Source organism: Delphinus delphis, chromosome 1, assembly GCF_949987515.2.
Source record: "Delphinus delphis chromosome 1, mDelDel1.2, whole genome shotgun sequence".
Classification (NCBI taxonomy): Eukaryota; Metazoa; Chordata; class Mammalia; order Artiodactyla; family Delphinidae; genus Delphinus; species Delphinus delphis.
The window spans coordinates 97,179,638-97,193,212 of NC_082683.1; the positions used below are offsets into that span (position 1 = coordinate 97,179,638).

A 13,575-nucleotide genomic window follows, 5' to 3' on the forward strand; every position below is an offset into this window, starting at 1 on the left:
AAAAATGCCATTTTAGATTTCACTTTTTTTTTTTTTTTTTTTTTTTTTTTTTTTTTTTTTTTTTTTTTGCGGTACGCGGGCCTCTCACTGTTGTGGCCTCTCCCGTTGCGGAGCACAGGCTCCGGACGCGCAGGCTCAGCGGCCATGGCTCAGGCCCAGCCGCTCTGCGGCATGTGGGATCTTCCCGGACCGGGGCATGAACCCGTGTCCCCTGCATCGGCAGGCGGACTCTCAACCACTGTGCCACCAGGAAGCCCCAGATTTCACATATTTTTTTTTAAGAGCAGATATAATAGGCAGATGTATAGTAGCTTAAATATCGAAGTAAAGTTTATACGTGTGGAAGAGAAAGTCCAAATTTTATTTATTTAATTAGGAAAGGTCAATTCTCAAATATAATTTGAGAAAAGAAATTTTTAAAAATCACTTGCGTTTTGTTCCTCCTTAGGGGAAAGCAGCCTTAGGCATCTTGGGAATTTTATTTTAAAACATTTTTATTTTAATTGTTTTATTTTGATATTTATACACGAGTGACAAAAAAATCATGAGGTTTCTTAATATATATACAATAAATCCAGGTTGTTATATGTTTAATAACCTTATAAAATAGTATATTTACCAAAGAAGAAATTTTGTTTGTTTTTCTTAGTCTCCTAGTGTCCCTATTTTTAGTTTTTAAGTGTGCTTGCACAGAAATTGGCATAATAATTTATCCATAACTAAATAATTTTCATTCACAGTCAAGTATTGTGAAAAAACCAATGTGATTTGGATACTTCTTCCCTGAAAGTATGAGCTATATCTTTGTTCTGATTACTAAAATCTGATTTGCTAAAAGCTGCCTTGCACAGAGAATATCAGTACCTGTCACAGCTAGACAGACCTCTGTCCTGACAGTGCTTCTGGACTGAGTAAGTAGAGAGCTGATGGAGATGGGTACTGCTCATGGGGACCTTCCAGACACAGCTTAGACCTTTAGGATTCTTACTAGCCTGGATGTGAAAAACTGAGGGAGGGATATGGGCTTAGAGGCTAGAACTGCATAGAAGGATTGGGTTAGTGGAAGAAGAGAAGAATTACGAGTTGAAGCTCATTTGTAAACGTTTGTAAAATATTCTTTTAATGTTTATGGATTATATTAAATGGAAGAGTTCACATTTCTTAAGACCTAAACCCTCTATATCCAGATACTTTTAAATATATAACTTGTAGATGTATGTATAGAATCATTTTTATAAATTAAATGCTTAGAAACCCTAAACAATCTACAATAAGACTATATTTCTGTAAAACATAGGTCTTAAAAAATCTTACACACTGTGAAAGGTAAAACTCTTAAGTTATCGTTTCAGAAAAAAAATACTCTTGTTATCTTTTTGGGAGAGAATAAAAGAAAGGAATTATAATAGATTGAACTCAGGCCGGTGTGTCTTGCCTCAAGTGTTATCTCCAAATTATCTGTATATCAGTTTGGGCAAGGCCCATGACTTTTGTGGGCCTCATTTCCCAATTTGTAACGTAAGAGTTTTGGATTACATGATATCTAAGGTTCCTTCTGAGAGTCTATTACTTTTATAGATATTATTTCTACTGTGCTTATTATTTATAGTTATAGCAGGCAGAGTATCTTCACTTTATGACATTTTTCAATTCATGCATCTAGGGTTTCACATTTACATTAGCTAAAAAGCCTGCCACCAACATTTATTCCTATGTAAGTAAATAACTTCTGGCTTTTTCTTTTCTGTAGTTAATTGAAAAAAGTTAATAGGCTGTGTATTTACTAGTAGTGTGACAAATCCAGTTCATCTTCATATCCAAATAACCTCTAAAGAATAAGTATTCAAAGACCTCCTACTTCCAAGTAATTAAAAACTGTTGTCTGTTATATTGGGTTGGCCAAAAAGTTTGTTCGAGTTTTTCCGTAAGATATTATAGAAGACCCCGAATGAACATTTTGGCCAACCCAATACGTAATCCACTTTCTGTGGATTAAGAATTAGGAAATTTCCTATATATAAAATAGATTAAACAATAAGGTCCTACTGTATAGCACAGGAAACTATATTCAATATCCTATAATAAACCATAATGGAAAATAATATGAAAAAAATATATGTTATATAACTTATCTATTTATAAAGTATGTTATATAACATATACATACTATATATACATATTGTTATTTTATATATACATATTATATTTTATTAACTGAATCACTTTGCTACACACCAGAAACTAACACAACATTGTAAATCAACTATACTTCAATAAAAAATAAAAGAATTAGGAAGCTTCCTACTAAATTGCTGTATAGGATCTGCCTATCTTTAAATGTTTAAGATTTATCGCATGAATTATTAAATACCAGAGATTTTCCTTTTAGTTTCTAGTTTACCTGTTTTGTTTTGTTTTTTTCCTCAGCAATGATTCATTCATTTGGACTCTGCCCATTTAAATTTTATCAAATTATTATAGATAATATCCTAAAACAACTACCGCATTTGTATTAATGTAAAACCTAGATTGTAGTTTGAACTCTCAGATCATCAGGTAAAATCATGGACCTCTTTCTATCTCATTAGCATTCCTCAGTTCTTAATTTTGATTATGTAGTTTTTATTTGAAGCCTGTTCTATACTGCTACTCTATTTCTGTCACCATTGAATTGGATGTTTTAGCTATTTTTACGACTAATAAACTAATCCAATATAGTAGAGAGTTATAATGCTGATGGGGAATTAAGGGAAGAGAAAGGAAAAATGATAAGATTCTTAGACTAGAAACAGGAAACAGGATAAGGAAATGGCCAATTTGATTTTTGCTGTGGCCATATCAAAAGAAGTCATACTTTCACTTTCCCTCTTGCCCCTTCCACATCCATGTGGTAATTTTACTGAAATAGCAGAGGTAGGAGCAGGATGAGGTGTGGAGAAGTGAAGGGTATAAGATGATTAGCGGTTTTTCAAGCACATAGATAGATGACTGTCCACTGGGGCTTCTGGGAAGCATTTCTATCCACAGGGAAGTCTGGATAGGTTCTGGCACTGAGGGGACCTATGTCACAGACAGTGTGATTATTTAGCGAGTAGTATTCACCATTCCTAGGTAATTAAGAATTGACTGCATTTTTAGTTACAGTGTTTCCAGCTGCCTATTTATGAGTCATTTATTCGGTGTATTACAGTTTTAAATTTTAAACTTTTATACTGTTTTGATTTGGGTAAGAAGTATACCTGTATGCATAAGGATAGTAATTGTACTGTATAAATTGTTTCATTGAATCTTTAGATGTCTTTATAAGGAGAATGCTACATTTTAAATCTATTTTTGCTACCTTGTTTTAGTAGGGCTCTTTAGCAAAAGCTCTGAGTAAAGTTATTTTGAAATGTTTGTTTCCTTATGCATAGATTCGATGTTACAGAGTCCCAGATCATAATTATAATATGCCAGCTTCTCACAGGAACCCTGGGTCCTTGGTTCTGGAACTTCACGGTAACTGCTAGAATATTCATGCTGTCCAGTGAACAATGGCGTGAACTCAATAAAGACAGCACCTTTGTCATGCACAGAGTAATTTAAAAACAAAAATTCAAGTTTTCTTGTGGTATTTCACAGACAAACAGGTTATTAGAAAACAAATAATTTTAAGATATAGGGCAATAAAAATCCACCCTATTAAACAAAATTTTTTGAAATATAATATTTCTGGTGATTTGATGCTAAAAACAATTCTCTCTCCCATTTACCTACTGTACCTGGTAACATTTTTGCTCTGAAATATTTTTGAAACAAATACCTTTCCACCATTAAACAGAACTTTTTGGTATTTACATTTTTAACAAAATAAAGCAAGCAGAGTTTTCCTTAGATAGGTTAGTTGAGAGGACTCTTTATAGTAATGTAGGAAAAATTCTGTTTATTCTCTTAATATTCTTTAAGAAACCTGGTACTAGTTTTTCTGCTTCTATTAAATGATCTTGGTTTTAAAAAAATAAAAAATTTAATGTTAGAAGCTATTCTCACTTCTATTTGTTTTGTTTACTGTTTTCCTCTCTTAGTTGTGCTTTAAAAACTAAGTATTCTTAGCTTTTCATGTTACTGTAGTTATTCTTTGAATACCCTCCTTTTTCTGTTTTGTTTTGGTAAATACCTATTTCCTTAATTAATGCTAAGAGAGGAAGTAATAATATCTTTTTTCTTTCATATTAGAATTGTAATTTTGGCCTTATGACTTTTGAAAGTTTAAAAAGATTTATTAAGAAATGGTTTCCCAGTGGAATTTTCCAGAATCCTTCACACTTTAGTATGGTAAGGTTTATTTACAAGAAAAATAGATTTTTTTAAAAATTTTGCAGTTTAGGGAGTATTGGGGAACTGTTCATATTACAGATCATTCTATCAATACAAGGCAGCATTAGGTTTTGTGCATTGAGTCCCCATACCCAAACATGCTTCAATAATATGATAGAAATAGTGAGTCTCTGATAGCAGTTCTTTCTGAAAGGTATCTTGTTGCATTATAAATCCAGTTATTCAGTGGTAGTAATGATGGCTTTGGGGACAAATCAATAGTGAGGGATATCCTACATCATGTTTTCAAATAAACTTGGAATATGGAGTATACTAAAAAGTACTATAGGCATGTTTTAGGAGCAAAACTAAAGCCATTTTCAATTGAATTTACAATGTATTGGCATAATTATTTGTGGGATTCCCACCTAGAGTAGAATAATATGCATAGCTCAGGATGTGTCATTCTTTAGCACTCCTTTACACTTAACCTGTTTCTGGTACTTTCTCCAAAGACCTGAAGCTTTATGCTCACTGCAGTTGTCTAGATTTATAATTTTTGATAGCTCATTTATTAATATTAATTAAACTTACAAAAGGTTTTTTTCCACCAATGTTCTTAAAGAAATTAATAGTCAGGATACTATTATTTACCTTCACCTTGTCTGTCTATGATAACAAAGTACCCTCTGTTTATAGAACCCTTCCTATTAAAATGTTTCTAGAACTAAAGCATTTTAACATCTTGAAAAATGTTTTGGAAATACATTTTTTCTTCAGATATATTGTCTTCACTTTTATCAGTTGCTAACTTGCAGAGATTTTCCTTTGCTTTTAATGTGTGTTGCTTTAACTGATTTGGTCATTGAAATGAAATTGGCAGATGTACTTTCTTTTTTCTTTACAAAGTCAGAGGAAAATATAAGCTTCAGAAAGAGTTGTTCTTTGTAATTTGTCTCCAAATTATTTTAATTTATTAGCATCTAAACTTCCTGTGTTAGCTATTGCCTGTGGTATTCTGCCATTTTAGGGAAAACTGTGTTAGAATGCAAGAACCTTCATCCTGAAACATACAGACATCTTAGTGATAACAAGTTAAAAACGTATGACAAATGTTTGTCCCAGCTGATTAGCAGACTAAAAATTAGAAGAGTTTTAGCACTGTGTAGGAACAACACTAATTCCTTTCAAGGCTCTGCCACTTATCATTTCTGTAACCTTTGAAAAGTCACTTACCCTATCTGACCAGATTTCCTCATCTATAAAATGGTGGTAATATTTCCTACCTCCTAGGATAGTTGTAAAGATTAAAAGAGTAAAACATGTTATGTGCTGACTACAGTGCTTGTCATAGTGTTTATTATCATTATTGTTGCAATTTAAGACCTGTGTTAGTAATTCCCAATAATTTCCAGATTTCTTTCAAAATTGATTGTGCTATTTTGAGAGGAAGAATATGTCCATGATCCCTTTATTTAACTCTGAGATTACTACTAAATGAGGTGAGAGGACTGTCTTCTAATTTTTCTGTTGCCAAAGGTGATAAGGATAGGCTGCCCCCTTAAATTTGAGACCTAAACTTTAGTTCCTCTTAGAGGACTTGTTCTATTCTAGCTTTTGCCTGTTTTTCTCTTATTCAAAGTCACTGGGTGGGTTGTTGTTTTATTTTAGTCTTCTCAGATAGTCTAAAGATCTGTATAGTCACTCATGTGGTAGATAATACTGTTTTAAATAATTCAGCTTATCTCAAAAATAGATGCTTAGACTTTCTCTATATATAACACTTGACTTTAAAATACTCGTAGTTGTCACTCAGCTGTATAGTTAATGTTAGTAACATTAAGCTTGTCATGCGCAGTTTGCCCCTTATGAAGGGTAGAAAGTAAAATATTGGAAGGCAGTATGTTGAATTTCTAGGTCAATCTTCATTCCGGTCTACTAGTACTTCACCCACCCTGGTAAAATATATAATGAGTACCATATTCTGCTTATGTATAAGTTCCCTAGAACATCAGATCCATTTACAAATAATTGCAAATCTATAGTTAACAGCAATCTAATCCTTGACTAAGACTCCAGCCCCCTTCAATGACTTTCTAAGCAAAATGCTTCTTTTAAAATAGTAGCTAACAAGTCAAATTGTACAAATCAGAATTTCTATGACATTGCGAATCTAGCCCTAGTGCGTATTCTCTATTAAAACCAAGCTGGTAGCCAACCCAGTTACAACGAAATTATATTTATTATGTATAGTTTAATTTAAAAAATTATGTTTCCAAATTAACTGCAAGTATAGTTTAATTTAAAAAATTATGTTTCCAAATTAACTGCAAGTATATCTTTGAAATGCATATGCCATATGTAGATGAAAACTAGATTAAATTGTCTTATTTCTGATATTGAAAATGCTAGGAAATGACGATTAACATGCTTATCAACGCTCACAGAATGTCAGTTAAATCCCTTCACATTCCTCAGTTAATGCTGAGTCTTGTTGGAATTCAAACCAAATGCATTTGTTAGGAATCTCTCTGAACACTAAGAAATAAAAATGAGACATTCAAAATAGAAATTTTCTTTATAGTTAGCTAACTTAGATGGTTTGGAGTTGTTGCACCCCTTAATCACTTTTAAAAGCTGTACTTCTCATGAAATAGCTGTCCTGATCAGGGAACTTTTTAAGCTGTCTTTCTCTGGTGATGAAGCCTCCCTAGGATCCGCACTCCAACTAGAAAGCTTCTATTTCTTTTTAGTTAAACAAGTTGAAGTTAAAATTACTCATATTTATTTAGGACGCCTTGATATCTTTACCTCTTATTTAGTTGACCATTAGGATGTTGTAAGGAGTGATGGGCCCAAGGGATTTGTTATGAGTGTTGAAGGTTATTTTCACTGTGGACTGCCACACTTACAGCTCCCCTGTCAGAAAGATGGGAGAACTCAATCTCCACAACTGGTTTGCTTTTCTCCACCTTTCTTCTGTGACAACCATTAGAATGGGTTGTTTGTTGCTGGCTTGTTGTAGTAATTTAAGTGTGTTCTGACCAGAGTACTCATGGATTATCCACAGCAGTTGGGAAAGTTCTTTTTGTCCTTTGACAAAACCTATACTAAAATAAAGTAGAAATAAGAAATTATTTAAGCAATACAAGTCAAGATATTTAAATACTTTCATGGTTATAGAAAATTATGTTTATTATCGTCTAATTTCCCCCCTCTGAAACTTTTAGGCTGTGAAAATCTAATGCTATAGTTAAAAGATTTGTTTTCCCATGTCTTTTTTAAAAAGTCACTCTGGTGTTTTAGGTGGTTTTCTACCACATAGCCCTTGTCCCTTGAAGGGCTTATTTTTGGTGTAGTTGTGGAGGTTGTTTTTTTTGTTTGTTTTTGTTTTAGAGAAATAGTTCCAACACTTGGAAATATTATCACCCATGTTATTATTTTGGAAATAACAAGTGACTACAGAAATGCCAAATTCCTGCCTTATATAATATTCTCTAGATAATTATGTCTTTCCTGCATAGCCAAAAAGCATAAAATGAGCCCCCTCCTAATATGTGTTACAGTAAATTCAACCCATATTGAGAGACTTCTTAGTGGAAGGGTGGAAAAATGGACTGTCAGGTAACCACTTCTCTTCTAAACAGAATCATTAACTCTTGTTCACTGTTAATCATTTCTGCCACCTGTCCCACTTAGCTTGCTTAGTTTCTCTCTTTCGGGATGGCCTCGCACTGCACGTTTTTTCATTGACAGTCAAGATTAGAGCCACACATCTAGAAGTGGTGATAGGCAATTCTCATGATTCAGAGCAGGAGGGTTTTATCCTGGAGTACAGAGTATTCCGCTAAATCAGATAATCACACAGGAAAAAATGTTCTTAACTAACTACCAACTGGTAAGTAAGTTTTCCCTGACTCTCCCTCCTAACATTAAGGCATTGTTGATCTAAATTCAGTGATAATATCTGAACGGTTTACAGAATTCTGTCTTCCAAAATTTCCAAACAGGCTAATCCATAAAAATTTCCCAGGAATCCCAGTTTGGGCTTTGTAAAGATCTTTCATGTTTCCTAATCTCTTTTACTTACATTCATCCAAGGTACAAAGATTAATTGCATGAGGTTCCCTCCATTTTTATTTTGTAATTCTATACTTCTGGCCCTTCCCCTCCCAAAAGGCTACTTCACATATCCAGCAAAATGTTGTAAGATGTCTACCCTCCTCCACCCAAGACAGAGTCGATCATCTTTGACACCTGCTTAGTCTCCTGAGTCTGCTACTGAGTGTAATTCCCCTTATTGGCAACATCACTCACCAGGTCAGCTCTACAGATTCTTTTGAGCCTAATTCAGTCCATTTTTTTTTCAATAAATGTGTATATCAAGATAACTACATCACTATATGTTTGCAGCTTAATATGCTTCTATTTAAAAAACATTCTTGAGCAATCAAAGATAATTTTTTTTAGTTGTGAGAGATTGGTCTCAATCTGGTTATTTATTATGAGCATAAAACTTACATGTCTTAAGCTCACATGATAGATTGTCTGCTTGAAGTATCAATTTTAGAAATGGGGGCTCTATTCTGCTCTGGGATTTGAACCCCTTTGCTGTTGTTGCTATCAGTTTTCTTAGACTGAATTTTTTTTTAAGTTTACCTTCTTAATAGATAAATTATTCACTTTGTTTAAAAACTAACATTATAAAAAAGGTGTGCAGTGAATAGTCTCCTTCTCATCCTCATCTCCAGCTGTCCAGTTCCCACACTGTCCTCTCCAATAGGTACCCACTGTTCTTAGTTTGTAATGTATCTTTCCAGAAATTTGTTATGTAATTATCAGCAAAAATTAAAATGTAATATTATTTTTCTTCTTTTTTTATGCAAAAAGTTCATATACACATTCTGCAGCATTTTTCTTCACCCAATATAACTTTGATATTTTTCCATGTCACCACTAGAGAGCTACCCCACTCTTTTTTTAAAAGCTACCCAATAGTTCACTGTATGGAAGTACCATAATTTCTATAACTACTCCCTCATTGAGAGATATTTTTAAAGTTTTGCAACTATTAATAATGCTGTAATAAATAACCTTGTACAGACATTTTGTGCAAGCATATCTGTAGCGTAAATCAGTAAAAAAATTAAAAGGCATTTGGATCCAGTAATCTGAGAATGACAATCTCAAGATTATAAAAAGTGCTAGTTTACAGAGGGAAAGGAACACCAGTTTTTGCTTTGCTCCTCAGTCTTCAGAATATGCCCATATTCTTTTTTCAGACTTTCAGGCTTCTAATTTCTACTGCCCTGTTTTTGTACCAGGTTTGTCTCTTCTTGACTATAAGATCATTTTCAGCAACCTCAAAGCTAATTCTTGGCTGCTTTCAGTATCTTCTTTCTAGACGTCTTAGAGTAGTTGACCTAATAAGCATAAGAATTTGATTGAGAATTGGGTGAATTTTTTTTTCACACCCACATCATGGAAGGCATTAAATGAATATATCTAAAGGGCAGTAAGTTTTGCCAAGGTATCAGAGATTTATGTTACTTTAGTAAAAGCTCGCCATTTCTTCCATTTGATACTACAAAGCACTTATTTGAAGATCTCATATTATATAGCAGTACAATGCAATCCTCTGCTTGACATTCAAAATTTAATACACACACACTTTTTTCTTTTCTTTTTTTTTTTTTTTTTTTTTTTTTTTTTGGTGAGAAAGGTTAAGCTGTAGTTTCAGCCCAACTTCAATGAGTCAGAAATTTTCTTTAGAAAGGAGGGGTTTTTATTGCTCTGTGAAATTCATCAAATGAAATTAAAACGCTCTGGATTTTATTTGATTTTGCTCATAACAAATTTTTGACACCTCCTTCTCCCCTTTCCTCAATATTTGAGATTTTTTTCTATTGTGCATGATAGAGGAATGCTGCTAAGCTTGCAAGTAATTAACCTGAAATTGTTTTGAGTAATTCTGCTTTTTTGGATTTTTTGTACCTAATCAGAATTGATGTGACTGAAGTGCAAATCTTCATAATAATCATGCATTTGCTGGCAGTGATTGGAGGACCACCTTTTTGGCAATCTATGGTAACTCTGCACATTGTGTATCCCATATAATGCATGTTGTCTTTTGCTTGTGTTTTTCTAATATAGTATAATCCAGTTAAAGGATGATATGTAAAATTATTTTATTCTTTCTGGAAACAAAAAGTCACAGCAATGATAGGACACAAACTTCTCTTTAGGGCATAGTGAATTTTACTACTTGGGGTTATGTTGTACAGTAGGTCCATTTCAGGGTTATTTTTGAAGGCTATCAGAATTATTATTTGTCGTCCTATTTTACAGCTGAGGAAACAGCAGGTAGTGTATCAAGTTAACCAATGACAAGATTAAACCAAATATTTTATTCTCTTTCTGAGCTACATGAGTCTACTAATTTCTCCGTTATATGCTTAAAGCTGAGTAACAAATCTTGGTAGTAAATTAACTCTGGCCCCAGAACAGAATAAGTGCTTATTGAAATCAGTGCCTTAGGATTGTTTTCACAAGCCAGGACCTTGATTTTCAACTTGACTTGAAATACAGTCACCCCTACAAACACAAGTTCTTTTCCACAAACTTCTGAAAGAGCGAATATAATATATATAATACGGGGGCCAAGAACACAGTCTCAGGAACCAGACTGCCTGAGTTTGATCCTGGCTTCACTGCCTACTGTATGAACTTGATCTGTTATTCAACTCTTGTGGCTTAGTTTTCTTCTCTGTAAAATGAAGACAATAATAGTACCTGTCTTATAAAGTTATTTTGTGTATTAAATGGGTATGTGTAAAGCACTCAGACCAGTGCCTATCAAATAATGAGCCCTCAATAGAAGTTGTTGCTGCTCTTACAGTTGGCATGTTTGCTACTCCTAAACAAACACAGTTCATAAAAATCAGATTAATTTTAAAGTATAAGGGAAATTTACTGAGCAAGATTTTTCCCTTACCTAACTCACTTTATGATGGTAAATTAGATACTTAAGGAAGTGTAATTAACATGCTTCCCTAAGTATCTATTACCAGAAATTGTTTAATGCCTTTTGTTGGGAGGATAGTGTTGTGAGGAGAGAGAAGATGAAGGAATAAAGAAAATCCATAGTCAACCAGGAAAATTCTGAAACTGTTCATTCATGTACATAATATCATTCAAAATCACATCTTTTTTTACACATTAGTCTCAAAAGTCAATACTGTCTCTAGTGACATCTGAGGTCTATAGATACATACACACTGTATACATATAGATCTATATCTATAGATCTTGGATTTCACTAGAATGTTACTACTTTTGCTCTTGTGTAGGTTAAATAGTTAGCAGTTATAAATAGCTATAAAACTATTAAATAGTTAATAGTTTTAAACAATTTGGCTGTAGAAGAAGGAAAGAAAAGATTTTCTTTTCCTGAAACTAGGTAATAAAGCCTAAAGCCTACCTCCCACTTAATTTTTTTTAAATTTCTTCACTATATTGATTATTATTTTCATAGGCTTTGTGTTTTATACCAAGATCTCTCCCCCTCCAAAATTATTTTGCATATCTTACACACATATAAATTACCTTTAATGTTTCAGCATATCAGTAACAAAAAAAATGGGATTTCTGGCTTAATCATCCAAAATCAAGTCAGCATCAGGTATATATCCCTAATTATCTGTATCAGCATGGAGGTACAGAAAGCATTGTTTTCAGTGCAGTTATGTATTCATGCAGGCTATACACATATCCATAATTTTTAGGTGGTGCCTGGTAGCAAATTTGCTTCAGGTAAACTTGTCACCTTTCTTCATTAGAATTTATATACACAATCTATACATGTACATAACATGTAATTTTTTTTTCTTTTAAAAGGATCAAATATTTTATCCTATCTTTATTGGCAATTAAGATAATATAATCATTCTTTTTTATTATATGTTTTTAAAAAGTAATCTGAGGAACTCTCAGATCCAAGACTGAAATGGAGGTTGCAGTAGGGAAAGAAATTCACGGGCCACTGTCTTATTATTAGCATCGTTGGTTCTACTGTTACCATCATTAAAATAAAAGGAAAGGACTGGACTTTTCTGGTGATATTCGGAGGCTTAGAGAAATACTCTGGGTTCTTTGAGCAGATTTCAGTACAGATTCCCATAATTGACTTCAAACCACTGTATTTCTTTTTTTCTTTATCCTTGGCCCTGTGGGCTCATTGCTGAATATGCTGTTTTGAATTGCATTGTGTTCGTTCAGGAAAGACTACTACATGCAGTGCTCTGATTTATTTGTGTGCCAAAATGGAGAGAAGATATTTAGGGCCTAGCTGTGAAATTTTTATCTCTTTTGAGGTTGAGGCCATGAAATGGAAATTGCCTTCCAAATCCTTATTAGAAGACTTTTACTGATACTTAAGAAAGCAACTTTATAGTAAAAACAAACAAAAACAGTGCAAATGTCTTCTTAAAGCTGATTTTAGAAAATCAGCTGTTTTGCAAAGGTAAGTGATTTCTATCTACTGCTTACTGATTACCCATTTCTTGCCTTTTTTTTTAATTCAAAGAGTTTTGTTTTTTGTGTTTTGTTTTTGCGGTACGCGGGCCTCTCACTGTTGTGGCCTCTCCAGTTGCAGAGCACAGGCTCCGGATGCGCAGGCTCAGCAGCCATGGCTCACGGGCCCAGCCGCTCCGCGGCATGCGGGATCTTCCCGGACCGGGGCACGAACCCGTGTCCCCTGCATCAGCAGGCGGACTCTCAACCACTGTGCCACCAGGGAAGCCCAGAGATGTTTTTTTACCAAAGGTTGTAGTTAGTTTTTGTTGGTTTTGGTTGGTTGGGTTTTTTGTGTGTGCATGGTTTGTGTTTTGGTTCCCCCGCCCTTTTTTACGGAAAGAAATTATTTTCATGCACAAAAGTTAGTATATGGTTTACACATTGCAAAAAACAAGACTTTTTTTGTGTATTGCTTCCCTAAAAGAATATATCCTTTTGGGATGTCTTGGAACTATCTTCTATCATATATATAACTCTTTAAGAAAAGAATGTCATCACTTTGGAAGGGACCCATAAAATCCCCTCACAGTTACTTTCACTGACATTTGATTCTTTTAAAAGTAGTAGCTGAGGACTTCCCTGATGGTGCAGTGGTTAAGAATCCACCTGCCAATGCAGGGGACACAGGTTTGATCCCTGGTCCGGGAAGATCCCACATGCCACAGAGCAACTAAGCCCGTGCGCCGTAACTACTGAGCTTGTGCT

The 13,575-nt window shown here is 33.9% G+C and overlaps 1 protein-coding gene across 5 annotated transcripts in view; it reads left to right on the plus strand.

The window, feature by feature from the left end:
* CEPT1 (choline/ethanolamine phosphotransferase 1) overlaps positions 1 to 13,575 on the plus strand; it is a 36,536-nt gene that overhangs the window by 16,860 nt on the left and 6,101 nt on the right. For 4 of the 5 annotated variants that reach the window (XM_060027070.1, XM_060027054.1, XM_060027079.1 and 1 more), the window contains exon 5: positions 10,299 to 10,383. In XM_060027070.1, coding sequence (XP_059883053.1) covers positions 10,299 to 10,383 — 85 coding nt within the window. Of the gene's footprint in view, positions 1 to 3,413; positions 3,499 to 10,298; positions 10,384 to 13,575 lie in introns of all 5 variants that reach the window. The other variant, XM_060027063.1, reaches the window with a different exon arrangement.